At 40.9% G+C, this 22,770-nt stretch overlaps 1 protein-coding gene across 3 annotated transcripts in view; it reads right to left on the reverse strand.

Annotated features, from left to right (window-relative positions):
- Positions 1-3,652: 3,652 nt before the first annotated feature.
- BEGAIN (brain enriched guanylate kinase associated) overlaps positions 3,653-22,770 on the reverse strand; it is a 267,639-nt gene continuing 248,521 nt past the window's right edge. For all 3 annotated transcript variants that reach the window (XM_019552520.1, XM_019552521.1, XM_019552523.1), the window contains 3 exons: positions 14,668-14,775; positions 8,767-8,850; positions 3,653-5,757 (listed from right to left, as the gene is read on the reverse strand). In XM_019552520.1, the coding sequence (XP_019408065.1) occupies positions 4,384-5,757; positions 8,767-8,850; positions 14,668-14,775 (1,566 nt within the window). In that variant the 3' untranslated portion in view covers positions 3,653-4,383. The remainder of the gene's footprint in view (positions 5,758-8,766; positions 8,851-14,667; positions 14,776-22,770) is intronic.

The raw sequence follows: 22,770 nt of genomic DNA on the forward strand, positions 1-22,770 counted from the left end.
CACATACATAAGCAGACTAGTAAAACCTGATAAGGGAGAGTTTTGAAAGCTTTGTAGAGTAAATTGCCAAGTTACTTTTAAGTACTTTTATCTATTTGTATCTAAATCTATTCAGTGTTGTGTCTCCAAATGATTTGTCCTAGTCTAAAGCAAGTAAGAATTGAAAACGTGCAAAAACAAGCACACAAACAAAAACAACCCAAAAGAAGCACTAGCATCTCTATGTTCTTACACCTTTGATTTCTCAGCTGCTGGAGAAGGAGTCTTACAAGGAGGCCAACATAAAATGGGTCAACAAGTAAAAGAGCACTTTAATGAGAAATATCAAAGTTGTCAGTTTAAATAGTTTGAAATTGGTCAATTTTACAAAACATGGGCCAGAGTTTTACATTTTGTCTCAAAATTGGCATAGCTAACAAATTAAAATAACCACCAGGATTTTCTGGTTACTGAAAAGCTGATTTTCAGCAAAGGAAACAAATCAGATTTTTTGACAGCCATTTTGATAAATTGTATTGAAAATACTAGAATATTTTGCAAAAAAAAATGTTTTTCTATTGTGTAGAAAAACTGTGATTTCCCCCTCAAGCACCCTAGCAATTCTAATTCAAAATCTTACATAATAGTATATATAATCTGACCAGTATATAGGATGCAGCTATTAAATATTTGGATGAGATACAAAAGAAAGCATTAGTACTGTGGTAGAATGACAAAAATGGAATGCTACCATCTTTTAAGTAAGCAGGAATTATCTTCTGTAATATAAACCACATTCTGTATAATAATTAAAGTAACAACTTTAGTATCAAATGCTGAGTTGTGCTGTAAAGGAATTAAAGAGACTGATTTCTAATTCAGTGAGTATCCTGTTTAGTTTTATTGACTTAAGAATTAAATATTATCCTTCACAAGGGAGAGGTTAATTTTTACATCTTGAACATTGTATAGTTCAGTGAACAAGAGAATCAAAGTAAGTGTTATTCAAATTTGTTGTAACCATTCTTAAAGGTTGATGGGAATTCTGTATCCCTGAATGAGCTCATGGTAGGATTTCCCTTTTGGCTTCTATTAGTTGTTTTAATGGGGTTATGATCTTAGAGGTCCCTAAATTCAGTTATTAGAGTTAGATTATTATCTGACTAGCTCAGATTCTTCCACACATATACACAGCCTTGTCCCAGGGTCCTTTGCTCCAGTGGTGCTCCACCTCCATCCCAGAGGCCAGATCTGGCCCATGGAGCTATGTCAGCTGGCCCATGGGCTCCCCATGGGTCTGGAATCTGGTGGCGGTGGAGTGGTAATTAATGCTGCCATCACTCCCCCGCTGTCAAACTGCCAGCCCCTGCAGGCCAGATGACATAACTCTGTGCACAGGACCAGGGCTGCAGGTGCAATTAGGTATGTGGGGCTGGTATCCAGTTTGACATGCAGGCCCAGTCCACAGGACCATTATGGCATGTAGGATGGGGCCTGATCTGGGATGCAGGGACCGACCCCACTTGCTGGATTGCCTCTAGTTCCACATGCCAGATTGAAATCATGGACCAGATCAGACTCATCTGGCCCATGGGGTCAAAAGCTTGGGCACCACTGCTTTGCTTCGTAGATAATTCTGAAGTCTGCAATAGGATTACTTGCTAGGGAAGGTGCTACTCAGTATGAGTCAGTGTTGGGAGATGAAAGCACAAACATATGGATTTTTCCACGGAAATCAGCTTCAACCAAACATTACAGAGTGAATTACCTACATGATTTGTATTGGTTAGCATTGTTCCCAACGTAGTATTTTCACTCTCTGAGGAGCAATGGGAATTTAGTGACACATCTTCAACTGAGCTCAATAAATACTGACACACACAAGTAAGTGCAAGATTTTTAAATTGTTTAAGAGCTGAGAACATTGAAAGCAATGGGAGTTCTTGATTGTGAACAGTGTTGAAGTTTGGCTTCATGATTCAAAGTGCTTAAAAGGAATCTGAGCAATTTTGATAAGCTGGCCTTTAGTGACTCACGTGTATTCTTCTAGTAGGGAGTAAGAATTAGGCCAGTTAGAACTATTTTAGATTTTCACTATAAATGCATTAGTTATTGTCTGTGTATTGTACGAGATACTGTTTCTTTGTTCAAGAGCCTCAGAAAATGGGTGAGGTTACCACATGAAATGCAAACCCTGTTACAACCGCACGTTAATTATTTGGGGTCATATATTCTGTTGCACTTACTAGCTATGAGTATTCCCATAACGGCCAAGGGTAAGACCAGTGGGATTTCTCTTTCCTCCACATATCTTTTCCCTACATCACTTCAGCTGATCTGTGAACAGGATACTATTGACTGATGGAAATCTGAGAAGGAGAAATGTTTGAGACGTAAATGCAAAAATTACAGTGAGGTCCTGGTTCTATTAAAGTCAAAACTCTCATTGACTTCAGTTGGCCAGTACTTTACACTATGACCTTTCTGCTCAGCCTGCATCCAAGTCCATCACTTAGGCAGACCAGACAGTTTGATAGAGACCTAAGGACATACCCTAACACCTCTCGCAGGCTCTCTGTCTCAGGAAAATGGTTCTTGTGCACGTAACTCAAGTATCCTTTAAATTGTGTACTTTGCCTAGTTGTCAGGCAGGGCCTGGATGAAGTGGGAACAAGTGGGCAGAACTCTTGGAGGTTGTCCTAGGTACAGGAGGGAGGTGATATGGATGCGACACATGTCTTTAAATATATGTATCTGTAAAAATACTGATTTGGTTTGAATAGTAATGGAAAATGCCAGTTGCAAAGAAATTTTAAGAGGTTATAAGTGAGTTCATGACATAGGTTCATAAGCAGGGGAAGTTTTGAGAAGAGAAATCATGTTTCACCTTGTGCTACTGTGTGCGTTACAAGTGCACAGTGAACTATCAATCACATTGTATTATCAAAGTGCAAATGGATAATAAGGACCAAAATTGTCTCTCTGAGGTATATGTTCCTCTCCCTTTGAAATCAATGGAGGGCAACATTTGAAAGGTATGTTTGAATAGGATTAAATTGCAAATCGATATGCTAAAAATCACTCTCAAATATCATTTAGAACAGACGAGTTTGGAAGAGCTGTGTGCAACTGACTGTGTCTTCATTGCAAGGCTGCATTTTGCTAATTTAAACCATACTTTCAATTCAACTCTGAATTCTTTTGCTACTGGGCTTATCTAGCTGGTCAGTGATCTCAAGACCCTACAGTGATCATGAACTAGAAGCAGTCTCTGGGAATGTCATTTGGTTGGAGATAATAGAGCTCTTTAAACACTTAAAACCCATTTTCTTCCGTCTGTACTGAAATTGATCTTGCTCTATCCATCCATTATTTTGTGAAATAATAACCCATCTTTGCCTCAGATTTTTATTGTGATTATTATGAAAGGCAAACAGAGAAAATACCATATATGCAATCAGTGAAGATTTTATCTTAGTGATAGCTTTCCTTTCTTTAAGGCTAAATAGAGCCTGATCCTTTGATAGCAAGAGATGCTAAACAGCCTCACACTTGGCATCTTCAGCTGCCACTGAATTTAGTAGGATTTCTTCTCTTGCTTGACCCCAGGCAAAAGGACCGTCAATAATTGCATTACTTAGGATATACTTTAATGAGAAAAAAAATCAAAATGTTTCCATTTGTGTCTTTTATTAAGTAATGCAAAATACAGTACTAATTATGACACCACATGCATTTTAGACCATATAAATGCAAGCCTACGGAAAATATGTGACAAGAAACCCTCAATTACTTTTGAGGTAGTATACAAGGGGAAAATAGGGAAGCAGAAACACAATGAAGTAAAAGAACAAAATATTTGTATCACATTGTGCATACATTATTCACTCATAGATACATTTGTATGAAATAACTTAGGTTACATTTCTGTTCTCCTTTAAAAATATACTTCTTTGAATTCACCATTCTCGTATATTTCAGTTTCACAGGACGCGGAGTTCACGCTATTTTATCTGACGGGTTTATTTGTTGTCACCGCAATAATGATGTAACCCTTTTCCTCCAAGACTTTAGGCACAGCTGGCCTCATGCACAAAAATAAATAAGAAACCTGCTTGAAGGGAAAAGAGTACTGCTCAAATAGCTGATATTAAGGAGAGTCTAATAAATACCATTTTGTTTATAAAAATATTTCAGGTTTATAAAAGAGGGGGAAGGGTAGTCTCCCAGATGGACAGGATGGTGTGTGAAAATTGTAACGTGTTTTGAACAGGTTTTTGTTTCAAACCTACAGTACCATTAGGACTATATATTTTATAATAATCCTGTTTCTTAGAACCTGGTCATTCACTAGAAGTATCAAATGGTGCTTGTTTGTTTTCTTATTGCAGTTCTGGAAGATGGTTAATTTAGAAGGGTTCCATATAATTGTGCTTTTGTAAGGCTGTCCTTCCGACTCAGACCTGTACTCCCAGTCCGTTGAAACTGCTGCTGTTTGCTGTGAAGGCCTGAATGGCTCCCTTGCTCCATGGAAGACTGATGGATCTCTGAAGCCTCCATTGAACTCTGATTGAGAGATTCTGCCGAGCTGTTTGGGCTTACATCGACATACTCCCTTTTCAACACTGGGCTACTTTCCATATTTTTGCTACTGCACAACTGGACCGTTATCCGTTCATTTTTTTGGTCTCTTGATTCTTTTGTTTTGTAAGAGGGTAACTTGTCCTGTTTACAGCTACTGCTGATGTCAATATTCAGGCCACTGTCTGTTCTCAGGAAGCAAGAATCCACAAGTCTGCTTTGGCAGATATCATCTCCCTCCGAGAAGCTGTCTGCTTTGTAACTGGCATAGATGGGGCTTGCTCGGCTATCAGTTTTTTTGACTGGACTGCTGTAGTACTGTTCTGAAAAACTGCAGGGGGACAGCCTGCCAGTGTTCCTATAAGAATATGCACCAATGTCCTCTGCACTCAGCTGCCTCCACCGACTGGGTAAGTCTTCTTCTGAGAGATGGGTGCTTCTGCACTCATTCCTCATTTTCTGACTTGCCAACACCTGTTGCGTAGTTATGGCTGAGAAATGGAAAGGCTCATTTGCATAAGGAGACAGAGTCCGAGTAAAAGTGGGAGAGTTGTCATTGTCATCAGCAAGTTCCATGTGCTGCACAGGTTTGGACTTGGCAAACCTAGGACTTCCCTGATGTTCGTAACCTGAAGATGACTTTCTGTCAAACATTTCTTCTCTGTTGCCCATGTAGATTGCTTGTTGAGAGGCTGTCAGAGTGCTGGCCTGGGCATTCTCCTTTTCCTCCGATGTAACGCTAAAGCTGGAATAGGAGCTGGAGGTTGGTAAAGAGGTAACGTATTCTGGGAAGGCTTCATGAGAGAAGCTGGAATGGAAGCCATCTTCTTCTACAGTGCTGTCAGTAGAGTTCTGGGATCTCAGAAACCCTACATCTTTCACTTGCATATCCACACTCTGTCTCCTCTCCCTCCTCCTCTCCTCAGGGCAATAAAGAGCTGTGTCACTGCAATAGATGTCAGACTTGTATTGGGGCCTTTGCCCAAGCTTCCCAGCAGTGTCCTGAAAAGCAAGATCTCTTGTAGATGTGCTTGACAAATGTGAGGACAAGCTGTTTGGATCTGGTTTTTCCAGCACTTTAGCAATGACACAAGTTGGTATGGTATCAGCGAATGATGGGTGACAGAGAGGTACAGAAAGGCTGCACCCATGCTTTTCCAGATGGATGCTGACTCTTTCCTGAAAGTCAGATGGCAGCTGTAACATAAAGGGATAATGTGGGGAAGGAGAAAAGGAGGAAAATCAGTAAGGCTGTCTCATTCATGCTTATACAATTCCATACATAGGGTTAATTTGCTAATGCATTTGGTTTCATTTGATGAGAGGGGAAACTGGTTCTTAAACAACAAGAAATCTATGCACATTTTTAAAAGTTCTGAAACTTTCAGGTATTTCCCCATTATGGAGAGTCCTGTGAAACTGAAAAAGTCCTATACAAGTTAAGGTTTGACTGAATATAAAAAAGAATGAGAGGTCCTGGCTACAGAATTTTAAAAGTCCAGATGGCCAGTTATATTCTATAGCAGCACTTCTCAGCCCATAGGTGCAGACTGCAGCTGGAATATATGAGGGGTATCTTGGCCCCTGTTAGAGTGAAGAATCGGCTCTCTTCTTCTCCTCTTCAAATGCCCCTACAATAATTTCCAGAGTCTATCTGTGACTGCAAGTGGACATATTAAAATACCATATAGGGGCTGTCCCTGGGAATCTCCATTCAGGAGTTTTCAGAAAATGTTCAGGTTAAACTCCTCAGCTGGTGTAAATCAGTGTAGCTCCATCGAGATCAATGAGCAATACTGATTTCCACCAACTGAAAATTTATCCCTTTGATTTGTTAGCAGACTCCTAACTGTTTCTTTTTAGCATCTCCCACTGTTATTAAGGTACACTTTTACAACCAGATAATCCCAGAAATTTCTCTTCTCTTTTATAATCAACAGGTAGCGACTGACCTTATAATTATGTTCAATTACTAAATAATGTTGCCATACAGAGCTTAAAGAATATAACAATTGTTGAACTAAACATCTTGATTACTCTAAGTCAAGAAAGTTTTGAGAGTGACCATTATGGATAATTATTCCATTATATATAACAGATGGTTCCTCATTTTTCAGCTTCACTTCACAGTTTTTACAGTTGGTTTAACCCAGAAGCCTTAATGCAGTCAAAATATGACATGATGTGAAATGACAGGACAGTTAGTTTGGTGTAGGATGAGAGTCCTTTTTATTTACTACTTCCCATGATATTTTAGGTTAATTCAGACATTGCTAATTTAAACAATGTATCCTCCATTTGAAATAAGAGTATGCAACATTGTTGATGCTCTGGCAGACAACAATATTAGTAACAGTAGCTACAGATGCAACAAAGATTGAATAAACAAACTGCAAGGCCAAACCAATACAAATCACCATAAAGGTGTGGTCAGAATTGCAAAAGAAACTCACATTTAAATTTAAACTATTATATAGGGTAGGAGTGATTTTTATGAGCATAAAGAACAATCATTACACTACTGTTTGATCTATTTTATGCATATTATTTCTATTATTAAGTGTTTTAAAGAAAATAATTGTTCCTTTTGGGGTGTTGGATACTGGGGTTGGTATTGGTAAAATGATATTCATATAATATTAGTAATAAATACACTGCACTACAGCTCATGGAATTATATAAACTATGTTGGTCCATGATTTATCCATAGTTTGTCAAACAGTTTCAAAGTTTTGCAATATATCCATTTACTTAATGATCCTTACTTCATACACTCAGAGTTTCTGAATTAACAGATATTTCGAGTAGTAAATTGAGAATTTGCCTCTTGAATTAAAAGGGTGACCCAGCTTTTGGAAATGATGGGAAAAAAACCAACCCTTGAATATTTCTTGACTAAGTTCATCAGTGTGTACTTTCAGGGCCCAAATATTTTCAGAGCTTGTGAATATTTATTACAGGAGGTAGTTCTGACTCCTGAGAGCAGTCCCAGTAAAGACTTTTGAAAACAGTGTTCTACTCTTGGTAGTAAACTTTACTCCCTGCTGAAAGTGTTTGCAGGATCAGGTCACTATATGATCTGGAGGCTCTGGCTCTGTTCTGGTCATTGCCCTTATTGATCAGACAATGTGAATTCACCTTCCATTAACAGATTTATTCAATACCACAAAACCTTATATTGATTTAGAAATAATTTGTAGATTTTCCTTTTAGTTTTGTACTGAGCTGATGAAGCAGAAAAAAAGAGTCAGTGTCCTAATACTGGTGACCTCTGCCATGAACATGCATCTTGAAGGCACTGCCTACTATGTAAGAGCATCCCACAAGCTTGTTTCATTAAAATACCTTCCAAGAAGGTCTGCTGTGAAAACAGGCCCTTAATTGAGGGCCTAATTCTGTTTCCAGTAAAGTCAACTGGCAGAATGGGAGTAATTCCAAAGTATCTCAGAGGTCACCGTAAAGACTTGCAGTGAAACCTGATCTTCCTGCGTGACTTGTCAGTATTGTTATTAACCTCAGTTGGTAAGGCCAGAATTACACTTCTCATTGTGGAAAGCTAGTGAATGTATCCACGGTTTTTCCTAGCGTTTGCTTTCACTTGTGTAATGACATAAAATAAAATGCCTTCCTGGCAATGATCTGGTACCCGTTTTGCTCAGCTTTAGAGGATCAGTTTCTCTCAGAAGGTTTGGGGCAAACTAACTAATTTAACCAATACTTCTACCTTGCAAATTAAATATTATTCTCCTTAGGAAAAAAAGTATTTTATTTCCCTGTTCATTTGTTTTAAAATTGATTTTTGGAATTGAGTGGATGGGCTTGGGATTAGTTTTAGGAGGAAAACTGATTGTGTAAAAAAAGCCTTGGCGGCAGTAGGATTTCATTTTCTTTTATCATTTTACATGATAGAGGTCTGAGCATTCTCAGTCCTTTGATTTTCAATAGGGTTCGTGCAGGCCTGCTCCAATCCATACCAGAGCTTTTGGAGAAGGGAGAATCGCTCACTTTATCTGAAGCTGAGATTTTGTAACAATCCCTCAACTGCACAGAAAATTAAGAGGTATAGTCAGTCTTTCCTGTTGCTTAAAGGAAATAGAAAACCCAATGATTTAAATGCAAATGGGTTTTGGGATTGATGCACACAGAATAGCCTGTTTGTCAAGAAACGTTATTTCTTTGTATATTCATTAAGTTTGTTCACGTTACCTCAGAAAGCTTATGTGCCCTGTTGTAATTCTTGCTGCACTGGAGCAGCTGAGCAGCTAAATTGCAGTCCTTTCTATAGAGCTCCTAAAAAACAAAAAAAGCCTGTTTTTTACATTTGCAACTAGCCTGAGGCATTGATTCCTGCTCTCATTTCTTGGCAATCCTTGTATGCTTACTCTGGGAAAGTGAAGACCATACTGTATATTTCTAAGTCATTACGGGTCTACTTTCCTTGCATAGTCCCAAAATGTTAGCTCCCCCCAGGGTACGAAAGGAAAGGTGAATAAAATGACCAAGAAAGAAACCTTTGAAACAGTTTTACTTCAAGAACAGCTTGAGAGCATGGGGTGGGTACTTACCATGAGGAACTCAGGATTATATAGTAAATATACCTGAGAGACTAAGGGTACCAATATACAGGCAAGCTCTATATTGCAAAGGAAATACCAGTAAAGCACAAATGTTCTTTACTGAACATCCCCTTAAAGCAGCACTTGGAGACCATATTTGAAATATCTGAAACAGTCTCATAAGGCTGTAAGGGAAGTTTACAGAGTTTTACCACAGGTTTTAAACATTCCTTTGTGTCTTTACGAGATACTTCCTGGCTCATTAAATGCACTGCAGAATGCAACTCTGCAAATATCATAAATATCATTGCATAGTTATTCGATGTCTTTAGTGGATCAGGAAGTACCAAGAGAACTTCACACAGGGAAAAAGCAAATTTAAAACAAGTTTGTTACATTATTTTTGTGGTGGAATGGCTCCTGCAGCCTGTTTAATGGAGGAATTCAGTACCGAAATCTGTGCTTAACTCAATATTCAGCCTTGCTTTGTGCAACCCTACTATATCCAGCTGTACCCTCCACTGCAGCAGCTATAGGACCCCTGGGATGCAAGTTATACATGTCTTATTTCTGGTAAGATGTCATTAAAAACAAAACCTATTTTCAAACATAGGCTCTATAGACATGCATTGCGGAGGTACAGAAAACATTAAAAACCTTGAGGCACCAGGCCACACAAATGCACAGACATTATTAGTGTTTGTAAAGAAAATCTGGTTAGGTTTAAAATAGCTTCATTGTTTTTTCAGAGCAGACAGACTTTTCTGGTTCCATTTATTCTTCTGAAAATGAATGCACATTTTCTATGAAAAGGAAAGGCAGGAAGAGTCTCTTTTGTGAATTCTATTGTTTGAAAAAAATCTAGCTGTTCTGGAAAAGCAGGCTCTGTAAGATGTTTGGGGGTTCAGTTTGCTGTGAGATATGGGAAAAGCACATCCACATTTTACTTGCTTCATGTTGACATTTACAATTTCAAATGCCTTTATTTGCAAATTATTGCTGCATTATCTACTTTTCTTTTTGGCTTACTCTACACACCCCATTGCCTGTCTCTAATGCATAGCTGGGGGCTGGGGGAGGGTAAATAAATTCCACCCTAATAAATTTGTTGTTGTATTTTATGTTAGTAAATGGGATCTCTATTCTAAAAAAACAGATGCAAACAGTAGGAATCCAAACATTGAATTTAAAAGCAAAATCTCTGTTGCATATGCATATGATATTGGCATATTTTACATGGATATTTTAAACTGAGTGCATTCCTGCAAAAATATAAAAACACAGACAGCCAATAGAAATTCCTTGTGGAATAATTAAGCAAGAATGAAATCACTCCAAAGGCTCATCTCTTAATTCAAGACTGGGCATTTCCTCCTCTGTGAAGATGTTGCCATGGCAAGCACAGAATACAATGTTGACACTATTTTTAGCATCTTTAAAAAAAAGTACAAAGAAAATCACATGTAAGTTGAATGTAGTGAATGTATCTTGTTCGCAACATGAAAGCATACATGACCTCATTGGAATTAATCATATCCTTTAATATAACATTAATTCAATTCAGCTCCAGAAGGGTGCAAGCAGAGCAATAATTGATCAGTAGGTTTCTCTCACATTCCCTCACATGTTTGCTAAAGCTTAGGTATCATTCATTAGTGGCATTCAGGGGAATGGGGAAAATATCAGCCACTGAAGAAATAGCAGTGGATATAAATACCCTTACAGGTAAAGTTCTATTTTTCAATAGCATTTCCAGTTAATCTTTGCTTATAATATTAAAGATCTATGGGGTAGATCTTTATCAGAGCACATTTGATCAAATTCAATCACAATCTCTTAGCTGTCATTGCTCCATTAACCTTGGGGAGAATTCTTTTGTTGTGATTCATTCTGGGGCACAAGGAAATAAATGCTTATGGGTCTCAATCTTAGCACATGGAATACAAACAAGTTACTGAAAAGGAAAGAGGGATGGTACTTCAGAGCATCATTGGCTGTGTGGGAACTATTTGGTTGTACATTACTATCCCATGGTATGTAAAAGCTAGACCAGGGTAATTTCCCCTGCTTTCAACAGAGAGTAAATTATGATGGGATAACTTCGACTTGCTACAGAGAAACAGCCTACTGTTATCACAGACCACCTGATATGAACTAATTTTTTTCCTGCTTTTACCCAACCGTTAGTTATTTTTATGTCCATATCCTCTAGCTCAATAATAACATGAATGCTGAATAGTAACAAAAGCAGCAGCAGCAACTGATTGCTTCATGTTCTGTTTCAATCCATGGTGTCTTTTCAAATTGTGAAAACTGAGAACTCAGCTTAGAACATGTTGGATCTAATTCTGTCACAATGCTTCATACCTCCTACTGATGCCAGTGGAGTTTCCAGAATGCAGATGAGGGCAGGGGAATATCTATTTCATTGGACTTTTGAAATAATACCATTTATTTCAGTGGAATTTTTCTGGATTTGTACCAGTGCATCGAAACCGAGTTAGAGTATTGTAATTACATAGTTCTTTTAGTACAGATGTTAAACTATCAAATGCATTTATCCTATATTTTCTTATACCCTAAGTGTGTTACAAATTCAGGGACAGATTGTGGGCTCCATGCTCCTATTGGTAAGATGCTAGTTACATGTTTTTTTCTGTTAAAATCAATGCGGGTATTCTTGAAGTTCACATGATTAAGGATCAGAAATCAGCATGTGAGCTTGCATATAAAACACTGAATGCAAGGCACTAAAGAGTACTAATGAGAATATAATGCCTTTTGTAATATAAATATTTTGCTTAATACCTCTAGCTAGGAAGTGGTATTATAATGTATTAAAACGTGCAGTCTTTCTCCCTTTGCCAGTGCCTTTTAAGTATGTACAATGGAACAATTTCACAACCTTTTTGCCCCTTTCCAAATACATGCTAATTCCCCAGTGTGTAAAGAGATGCCTGGTGACAGTTGAAAAGGATATTCTGTGTTCATTTTACAGTAAAGGGAGATAAAGAATTATACAAGGAACTATCCCCAAGGAAAAATTCTGGAGCCAAGTTTCGAATTTATAACCTGGATTTCAGAGTTTGGAACCTAAATTCTCAATGATGAAGATGATGAGTCAATCATATATAATCCTCTCTCAGGCAAGAGTTGGTTAGTGATGTTGGCCCCCCCGGCAGACATTGATTTAATTGCATGTTGGGGATCAGATGAATTTTATCCTGGATCCCAGCAGTTGTGCATCCTACCATGGCACATGTGCAAAGACAGGATGTGCAATTTTTAGGATCCGGGATAAAATACATCAGATCCCCAACTGTGGCAAAGGTGAGTGGTGTAACAGGAGATCCCTACCCTCTGTTACTAGAAGGAAGAGGAAAGAGTAATATAGAGCCAGTGGAGTAACTGCTGCCTGCAGACATCTAGCTGCAAGGAACAGGAGGTGTGACCGGCACAGTTAAACCGGCTTCAGCATCTGGGCCCTGTTAATTGAAGGGCAGGTCAGATGACCAGCAGGGGAGAGGCTGCGCTTGAGTCCAGGGCAGAGGGACATTCTGGCCCTGGCTGTGGAGGAGAACAGAAATCTTCTTCAAGACAGAAAGAACTTGAGTTGGTCAGAAGAAGATGTCCTACTGCCTGCTGGGAGTGAGTGCACCCAGTGTGGGGAGTATTGGATGGAGGATTGTTCACATTACCCAGGGTGGAGGGGGTTGGGATTTCTGTTGAGAACTGGTTATATGCCCAGTGCAGGTCCTGTTATGTTTATTAGCATTGGAGGATCAGGAGTGGCTGTGAGAGGTGGGAAAGAGATTGCATAGCTGAGTGTTTTGTATAGTGCCATTTTTCTTTTTGTTTTTTTTCTGGCAAGGAATGAGCTGGAATGGAGAGGGGCCAAAGCCACAGGGCTGAGGCCCAACTAGAGGGGGCCGAGCCATGGAGCTGAGATCCAGAGCTAGGATAGAGGAACTGAACTGAGACCCAAGGATGTGAAGCTGAAGCCTCAGGGACCTGAGACTGAAACAAGCACAGTCAGAAGATCCAGTAAACAGGGACTGAGGCTTGGGTATGTCTATAGGGACAGCTGGGGACCAAGATTCTTACCCTGTACGGCCATGATTAGAACTGCGAGAGTAAAAGTGGTAGAGGGAGCACCAGAGCCTTAGCACTGGATTTTCCTTTTCTGACATCTCTTCCAGAAACTTTTTTTTTGTGAAGGCATGGCAGATGAGCATAAAGAGGGAGAAGATCATAAGGGGACCAGGGGAGTGTAGAACTAGCTGGCAGGTGAAGCCTGAGGCTACCTTCCAGGTTGGCCCTGACACAGGGGGGAGCCCATCATCAGAGACTCAGTCCCCATTGCCAGGCTCCTTACCCACTTAAACATTCAAAGGGTGCCGAATAAAGCATGGCACTGGAAACCGGTCCCTCATGCTAGGCTTCCAGTGGTGACCGTTCAATTTGACAGTGTGCTGATAGGCTCTCTGTGTGGCAGCAGGCTGAAAGCCTAATGGTGCAGGGCTGCACTATGTATGTACCTTCAGGCCTGCTTATGTATGGGGAGTGTTTCAGCTGATGGGCTTTCAACACTCTGGCACCTAAAAATGATGGGGTAGCTCTCCTATCCCCAGCTTCTCATTCCACAAGCAGCGTTCCCTCTAAGCTGCATGGCACGTGCAGTCACGCAGGAGTGCTCAGGCTGTGCTGCCAGGCATGCCTGCACAGCTGTGCACACCACACAGCTTAGAGGGAACACTGTCCACAAGGTGCAAATGAGAAGGGATGTTAACTTGAGGTGTGGACAGTTAGGAACCAGGGATGTCACTGTGTCAGCTGGTAAACTTAAAGTTCAGCCATGCACATGACATTGGTCTGCATTATGATGCTTTACCCTGCCACATTTTCAATTCAAGGCATGATAGAAACCAGCCACAAAGATATTACACATTATATGGCTTGTTTCTAGTTTGGTTGCACCATTAATTTCCTGAACATTTGGCACGATTACTATTTATGGTGTGACTAACAGGTGAATTGTGACATAAATGAAACATCTACCAAGACCCTAAGAGTCCTATTCTAGGAATCAATGATTGGAAAAACTGGGAAGTGAAGAAATTATATTAGCAGAAACAAATTTATGGCCATGTGACTATTTATTGCCATGCTCATTCCCATATAACTATAATTTGCATGCAGACACTGATAGGTGCAGAGCAGGATTTGCTTATATACTATCTTGGGACCTTTGATTCAGGGAAGTATGCTGAAACTGGTTTATAGTAATATAGAATGTGGTTTAGTTAAATTCTCCAAATTTGGGGTATAAAGACCAGTAGTAACAGTTATTACAACACAACAGTAAAATGTAAGAAAAGCTAACATTATAGAGTAATGAGAAACTTCCAACATAGCAACGTTTCTGATTATATATTTGACAAGTCACACTTTATGTAAAGAATAGGAAATTAATCCTTAATTCTATATAAATTATGTGGCCTAATTTGCTTTCATATACGACCTTGGGAGGCATCCATAATTAAATACTTACATTGTCTTCTGACAACTTATCTATTGTCACCTTGGCTTCTATTAAATGATTATTGAGCGCAATTATTTCATGGCTTAAAGCCCTTTTTTCCTCTTCATAATGTTGACCCTGTGTATAAAAATGGATCAATCAGTATTTTTGCCACTGTAATATAATTCCAGAAAACTCCTCAAAGCTTGATGCCATTTTCAAAACCAAGATGCATAACATGAACAATGTATTCTCCCCTCCAGCTCAGATCGGTTGCTTCTTTTACATAGCACATTAGAGAATATGCTGTGATAATGTGGCGGCCAAATGCATTTCACATTAAGAAAAAGAGAAAAAGAACTAATGTTAAATACTAATACAGACAACAATGATGATGATGATAATCCAGCTTCATTGAAAATGGGTTCTGCTAGGGTAAGCCTAGGGAGGACTTTGATCTTCCTTGACCAATATACCAAAATTTGTTCCAGTCACATCCTTGGTTTCCATTTCCATCAAGCTGGAGAAGCTGCAGGCATCCCAGAGTATAATTGATCTGAGGGCTGTCAAAAATAGACCAACAAGTGTGTCTATTTCTAAAATAAATGGTTTGTCCAATTGATTGATTGAATGTGTTAATTTCAAGGGGGTTGAGCATGCTATGGAGTAACAGAAAAAAAGGTCTGAGTGGGTGATGTTTAAGCCAACCAGTAGGAAATTCTGAACAAATTGTGGGAAGTACATGAAATACTACATTTCTCCCGAACTTAGGTTGCGGAGGAGTGCCTACCCAAAAGCACGAGTTAGACACCTATGTACAAATGGAATACGAAACTCAAACTCCTGCTTAGCTTTAGCTGCTCAAGTTTCTCCCTTTACTTGCAAATGACTGGCATGGTGTTGGTCTTGCCATCGTTGTCCACCTTTTGTGTACTGGCTTAGTGGTTAAAGTTCTTGTCTAGGAAATAGGCCTAGAACCCAGGTGTCCTTTCTCAGCATCTCCCACTAGCATCAAATCTGCATTCTTTACTTCCCATAACCACTGAGCTACAGGCAAGGTTGGGATTGTGCTACTCTCCATCCCTTTTGTTGACTGGCCACAACAGGAGTGGTGGGGAGTAGCCACATCCCAGACTTGCCTATAGCCTGTCTGCCAGAGTAACTTCTTGGGAGATGGGAGATTTCTCCTGGTGGCTGAGAAGAATAAAAAAATATAAGGCTCCTACTGCCTGGACAAGTGCTGTAATTACTAGACTATTATATAAAAGGTGCAACATAACTACCATTATGAATATGGTTTTTGGTGTCAAATTCAGTTCTAAGTTGGTGTTAGGCATGCTTGGAACACACCTATAAATGGAACTGCTCTGAGGACTTAGGCACCAGGACAACAAGTTACAGATTCCCAAATGACTTTAGGTGGGAGATTGGAACCTAAATGTTCATCTTAGCCAAGATGGTGGTGCCTCTAGGTTTGCACAAGTAGCTGAACTTTAGGCATTCTAAGTAGATTTCTGGTGAAAATGCAAGCACCCGTGGAGTCTGAGGCACCCGAGGGGGTCAGGTGTGGTTTTTGTGAATTGTCTCTTGGTCTTAGGGACTTAAACTGTATCAAAATTGTACTTTAAGCTCTAAGGTACTTCTGAATTTCACTCAAAGTGATTTGCCCAAGGTCTCGCAGGCAACTATGACCCCTAATCTTCTGACTCTCAACCTAGTAGGACTTCAGTCCCTCTGTTCCAGTGTTTCCCAAGCTTCTGATACCCGGGGCACACTTTTTTCTGGACTAAAATTGGCGGCATGCTTTACTCTTACACTGGAAAACAGTAGCATAACTTGGGCATATGGGTGGGGTGAGGGGGAACTCATCTCAGGCACTGACTATGAGGGAGCACCACCCATGCCAGGAGTCTGCCATGGCAGGAAAAGCTCTGTGCTACTGTCCGGCCGTAGGAGCCAGGCAGCACAGTGCCATACCAATCAGTGTGTCTGGGGGGTGGGAGGTGAGTGTAGTAGGTGGAATAGCACTCTACCTCCCCTCCTCCAGACTTTGCAGTAGCAGGAGAAATCTGTGCTGCCTTTGCCTGGCCATAGAAACCAGGCAGTGAAGCACCATGTCAATGTATCCGGGGAGCAGGGAGAATGGGTCTTCCCTCTCCAGTCAACTGTGGTTGGCATAGCCTCACATCCCCCCACCCAGGTGCTCCATGAGCTCCCTATACCCCTGCCTGCTGAAAAGGTATATTTCAAAAAATTGCCTAATCCATTCCCCTGCCAGAGCTGAGATGTATTGTTAAGAAAATGACACCAAATATATCTTTCTTTAAGCAAAGGATTAATTTCTTTACCAGTTACTCTCAACCTTTTTTGCCTCAAAGGCCCCCTCCATAATGTTTCTGAATGTTGTGGTATCCCAGCTGAATATTATTGAGAGACATCTTAATTCAGAAAACATGGAGGCGGGAGGCCTTGAGGCTAAAGCTGACAATTGGTGATCTAGTTGGTGCCACTTAAGTTGGTGCCCCTGCTGCTGAGGCTGCTCCTGAAGGGTCTCACATGCTGGCAACTGCCCCCACAGCCTGTTCTGCTGGACCTGGGGGCATGGGAGGAATGGAAGGAATGAGCTGGGCTGCAAATTATGATTCTGTCTGTGCATCTGTCCTTGCACAGCAGGGTGCACTGCTGGCAGTGTGGGGAGTTGAGTGGATCTGGCATAGAGGCTGTCAGGTGGGGAAGGGCAGGGGGAGGCAGCAGAAGCAGCAGCAGTAGTCCCCAGAGGAGCAGTCGCAGGCTGCTGGAATGGTTGGGGAAGGCTCAGGGTGTCAGGTGGGGAGGAAAGTATTTACTTCCTCACACAGGGGAATCTTACAGCACACTTCCATTGCTCTTGCAGCACATCACTGGTGTGCAGCACACCATTTGGGAATCAGTGCTCTATTTAGTAGGGGCATTAATTGACGTGCTCCAGGTCTGTGTGTGGGGGTGGGGAGCGCTTTAACTAGAGTGGCTTCGAGAGTACTTGAAGCGTCACATGTATCAACGTCCCTGTACTAAAAAATGGCAGTGGGGGGGCCTTAAGTGAAGTTTGTTGAATGAGGTTTAGTTAAAGTGCTCCTGCTGCCATTTTTCAGCATGGTGACGCTGATACACATGACACTGGAGTCTCTTGGAGCACAGTAATTACCATGCTCCGGCAGACTTGATTAATTGAGTCTGCACTAGTTGCCACTGCTTCTTCACCAAAATGAAGCTCCCAATAATGCTGTGGTAAAATTTTTTAAAAAGCAGCATAATAAGTGAGATGATTAGTCAGGATAAACACTAACCGACATCTAGTCTGCTTTGATTGTTCATTCTAGCAATGGGTTCAAGACCCCACTTCTCACTCTAGATTTCTTAAAATATGTTGTGAAGCATTTTCTCCAACAGGCAAACCGTATCAGATATTTAAATTTCCCAAGTGTCTTGTGTGTGTCAATATGACAGAGTCAAGAAAGTCTTCCATCAGTCTAGCTCAGCGTTGCTTGACAGCAATGGGAGTTGTGTGTCCTGAGGACACAAAACAAATATCAAGGTTAATTATTTGGTTGTGAAGTATGAATCTACAATAAAAAGTGATTATTAAACTGAACTGTGGCAAACTTCACATACAAAGTAGTTCTTTAAAAAAAAAAAATTGAAAATGATCTATTCTAGGTGAATTTGGTGCCTGTTTTCAGGTATTGTTTCTTATTGATTTGCCATACAGGAACAGAACAGGTAAAGTTGCAGTGATTTTTCTGTGCCACACTCTTCAAATTGTTCCATAGTCCTCACCTGAAATGGCCATTAAGAGGGTAATCCATTCTCCATGATCAAAACTCATCTTTGGCCTCTCTGACCAGATTTCCAACAAGATTCCTAGCAAGCATCAGTTTTTGTGATGGCTTGAATACGTGTGTGATGGAATGCCAAAGGATAATATTTTCAGAACCATATGAGGACTGCTTTCTAAAGGGCCTGAAGAAGTCTAAAACCCATTATATTTAATTTAATCTTGAGATTCTAAAGATCAAAGGGTATTTTGGTACTGAAAGATGCAGATAGGCACTTAGTGGGATTTAGAGAAATGCCTGGGCACTTAGCTGCCATTGATTTCAACAGAGGTTGCACTTTTGTAAATTACACTGAGAGTCTAAATACCCTTAAAAAATCTGTCCCTAGGTAACTTCTGAGAAAAGGATTTAAGGGTAATTTTTCAGCTATGCATATTTGACATCTTAAGGCAACACAAGATTTTTGAGATTATGTCCTTTAGACTTAAAATTAGTTAGGTCCTTTTCAAAACATTACCTGAAATCTATTATATGTGTTGGCAGTGTAATGAAGACCTAGATACCCTGTTCCAGGTGGACCCAAACCCTCAGACTGACCATGACTTCTCCATTTGGTAATAGGCAAATTTTATTGCTACACACAATGATAGCGGATAAGAATAATGCAAATGATTCTTTACCTACTGGTCCTAAAGCTGTCACATTGGGAAGGTATGTCTGGCTAGTATGTGAGCTTCACCCTGTGGTTCTTTATTGAATGTCAGCAGTCAGCAGCATGGAGGTTGAGGGCCGAGGCTTGCCCCAAGCCATGGGGTGAATGAGACCTCTGTCCATGGTGGCCTTGGGTCCCCCTCTCAGGGACCTTTGCTGCTCTGAAATCCTTTCTTTTGTATTGTTTCTCCCCTTCTGATGACTCTTCATTTCTGGGTATCATTGATTGGTTTCCCTGTGGTCATCATACTGTCCATGTTCTATTCTGTCATCATATTCCTTTGTTTCAACAAACCCATCACGTTACTCATCTTAATTTGGTTATTTACCTAACTTCCTAATTTTCTCTATCCATCAAAACCAGAAATTCCAAGGGCTCGGCAGCTGGGCATAGTGACTTAGCCTTGGTGCATCATATGGAGCATTGCCTCCAGGGCCTCAAATAGTTCAGCCATGCCAAAGATTGAGAAGGCTGGATTGACCATTTTTTTTTTAATTATCATCCTTTTGTTTGTTCGTTTTGCTTTGTTTTGCTTTGCATCTACTAGATATTTATTTTAAGCTTTTTATAGTAGGAATACAATGTAGCTTTATTAATTCCCAGAATTTGTGCAAAGATCTGGAAAAAGGAGTAGAATGGTAGCATCCTGATGGAAACCAAGCATGCTGTTTCTGCAGGAAAGCCCCGACTCTTGGCATTTCTCTAGCCTCTTGCAGGACAGAGGGGCATTGGTGGTGCTACAATGGCACTAAGCCCAGATGAGCAGTCCATCTGGGACAATGAGGAAAGCATTGCCCATTGTACAGGGGGGTAAAATTGACATGAATATGTCTGGTCCCCAAAGATTCTGATCGTAGGATGTTTCTCTGATCTAAACATCCATCTTGACAATTGGACAGCTGCTGATTGCTGAGTGGAATGCTGCTGGGGAATACTGAATAAAGGTTTAATAGGCATCTTGGGCCATACATTCCTTGGCCCCAATATGAAAGACTCGATTGGCTAGGACCCTGTTGCTGGGTTAGGGAACGCTGAGGCAAAAGGCTGAGTCAGAGTGGGTATGGATGACATTTGAACAACGGTTAGGGATTCATCACAACATCCAGCCCGTTGGAGCCTCTGATCATGAATGCTGTCAGACTTTTCCTGGGATGACTGGTGGAGGTCCACAATCTCATGAATCATTCCAGGTAATTCCTTTGATTGTTTCATTTATGATATGAAGGTGTAAGACCTTCAAGAAGGGGATTGATGGCTAGAAAATGATATTTAGAGGCTTGCTTTTGGCCTGTAGGTATAGTAGATATCAATTAGAACAATGGTCTAGGGCAATGGCAAGGATTAATTGGTTTCTAAAGCCTGCTGGTGACAAAGTTTTCTTCAAGGCCCACTGTGTCTGAAGCTAGCAGGCACGCAGGTTGGCAAATTTATGACGTACCACATTATTCCATAATGTGATATAAGGGGCTCTGCTGCATTGGCAAGGTCACAGTGCCCAGCTGCAAAGGCCTTGGGATTTCTGGTTTTGGTGGACAGTCCAATTAGAAGACCAGTAAATAACCAAATTAAGTTGTGTGCATGTGATGGGTTTGTGGAAACAAAGGAACATGCTGACAAAATGCAACGTGGACAGTATGATGACCACAGGGAAACCAATCAATGATGTCTAGAGATGAAGAGTCATCAGAAGGAGGGATTTCAGAGCAGCAGAGTCTCCTGAGAGGGGCCCATGTCGCACAATAAGGGTGTGTGAAATGGGCCATATTCGATTCAGATTTGGCCTGAATCAGGGGCAGTGATTCGATTCATTGATTCGGATCACTGTCCCCAATTTGATTCGGCCACATCTCAATTTGAAGATTCTATGCTGGTTCAAAGAATCAGTGATTCGGCCACAGACACCGATTTAAATGTTTTTTCTACATACGTCAAGGTATCATGCACATCTTGTGAATGCTGCAATGGTGGGGTGGATGGAGTGTCCCACACGAGCATGGGAGGCCCCACCCTGTGTGCTCAGCAGTGAACCTGGAAGTGGACCAGAAGTACTTGCAGTCCACTTCCAGGTCTACTGGGGAGCACACTGGGGGCCCATTTGCACCCTCCTGGCTTGGCAATCAGCCACGGGGGGGATCCTGGGTGGTCCCTCAGACCCACGAGGCACTGGCTGCTAAGCTGGGCGGGGCCAGGAGGGCCCCTGGTACACTCTCCAGTGGACCCAGAAGGGGACCAGAAGTGCTTCTGGTCCCCTTCTGGGTCTGCTGCTGAGCGTGCTGGTGACCCCGCCATGCTCCTGTGGGACTCTCCATCCACCCCACCATCTCAGCATTCACGAGCTGCCTGGTACCTTGAGGTATGTCAAAAAAACCCATTTAAATCTGTTTCTATGTCCAAATCATCAAATCTTTCCAAATCTCTCCAAATCTATTCAGAGGGTTCCAATTTGATTTGGAGAAATTAAAGGGTCTCCTGATTAAATTTGGATTTGGAGATTCAGCCACCAAATTGGGCTGAATCTCCACTGAATCGAATCAGCGACCGAAGGTTTGCACAGCCCTAGAACTCAAGGCCACCATGGACAGAGGGCATACGACTAGCCTGTCTCACCCACCCCACAGGGGTTGGGGCAGAGAGTGGCCTTGGCCCTCAACCTCCAGGCTGCTGTCTGCTGACATTCAAAAAAGAACCACAGGGTAAAGCTCATGTACTGGCCAGATGTACCTTCCCTCTGTGACAGCCTTAGGACTGGTAGATATGGAATTGTTTGCCTTGCCTGCATTAGTCTCATCTGCTATCACTGTGTAGCAATAACATTCGCCTATTATTGAATGGAGAAGTCATGCTAGGTCTTAGGGGGTGGGTCTGCCTGAATCAAGGTATATGAATCTTAAATCCAGTGCCAAAAATATCCTGATTTAATCTTTCACATATGTGCATATTCAACATCTGAGATATCTGTGTATGTGACAGGCACAAGTGAGTCAACATTCCTTGCAGCTGATTAGTTCTCATGCCAGTTCTTTTCCCACTTGTTCTCAGTATAGTTGAATTCAGCAGGTGTTATTCTAGCAGAATTGAGTTGGGCTGAGCACATTGTACAAAGCTGGGAAGGTCTGTATATGACTAAGTTTGCATCCTGTGTTTTAGGGCTGCATAAAAAAAGGAGGACCAGATAAAAATGGTTTGGAAACAGCACCTGGCATTACACTGAATAGAGCTGATTGGCACTAGTTTCTATTTTATTTGTGTTACTGGCAGATTTTGGGGTGACATTTGCAAGAATTGGTGTTTTCCTAAATGTGATTTAAAAAAAAAGATGTTTAAATTAAATTAAAACTGCTAATATTCTTCTAAGTATTATAAATTACACTATCAAAGTCAATGCTTAGACATGAAGGTATGGGCCATATCTACTGCCCTGGGGGTGGGTAGATAGGTAGCTAGATAGGGCCACTAATGTAAATTGGCACAGCTTTACTTTAGCATAGGTATTTGTCCATTGTTTCAAAACAGTACTGTATCAGAGTGGATAAGGAATTAGGGGTAGTATGTGTTCACTAGGCTGATGCATGCATCTATGTTGTGTGACCCCGTCATTGTAACTTA

This window comes from Crocodylus porosus, unplaced genomic scaffold, assembly GCF_001723895.1.
Source record: "Crocodylus porosus isolate Cpor-Errol unplaced genomic scaffold, CroPor_comp1, whole genome shotgun sequence".
Lineage (NCBI taxonomy): Eukaryota > Metazoa > Chordata > Crocodylia > Crocodylidae > Crocodylus > Crocodylus porosus.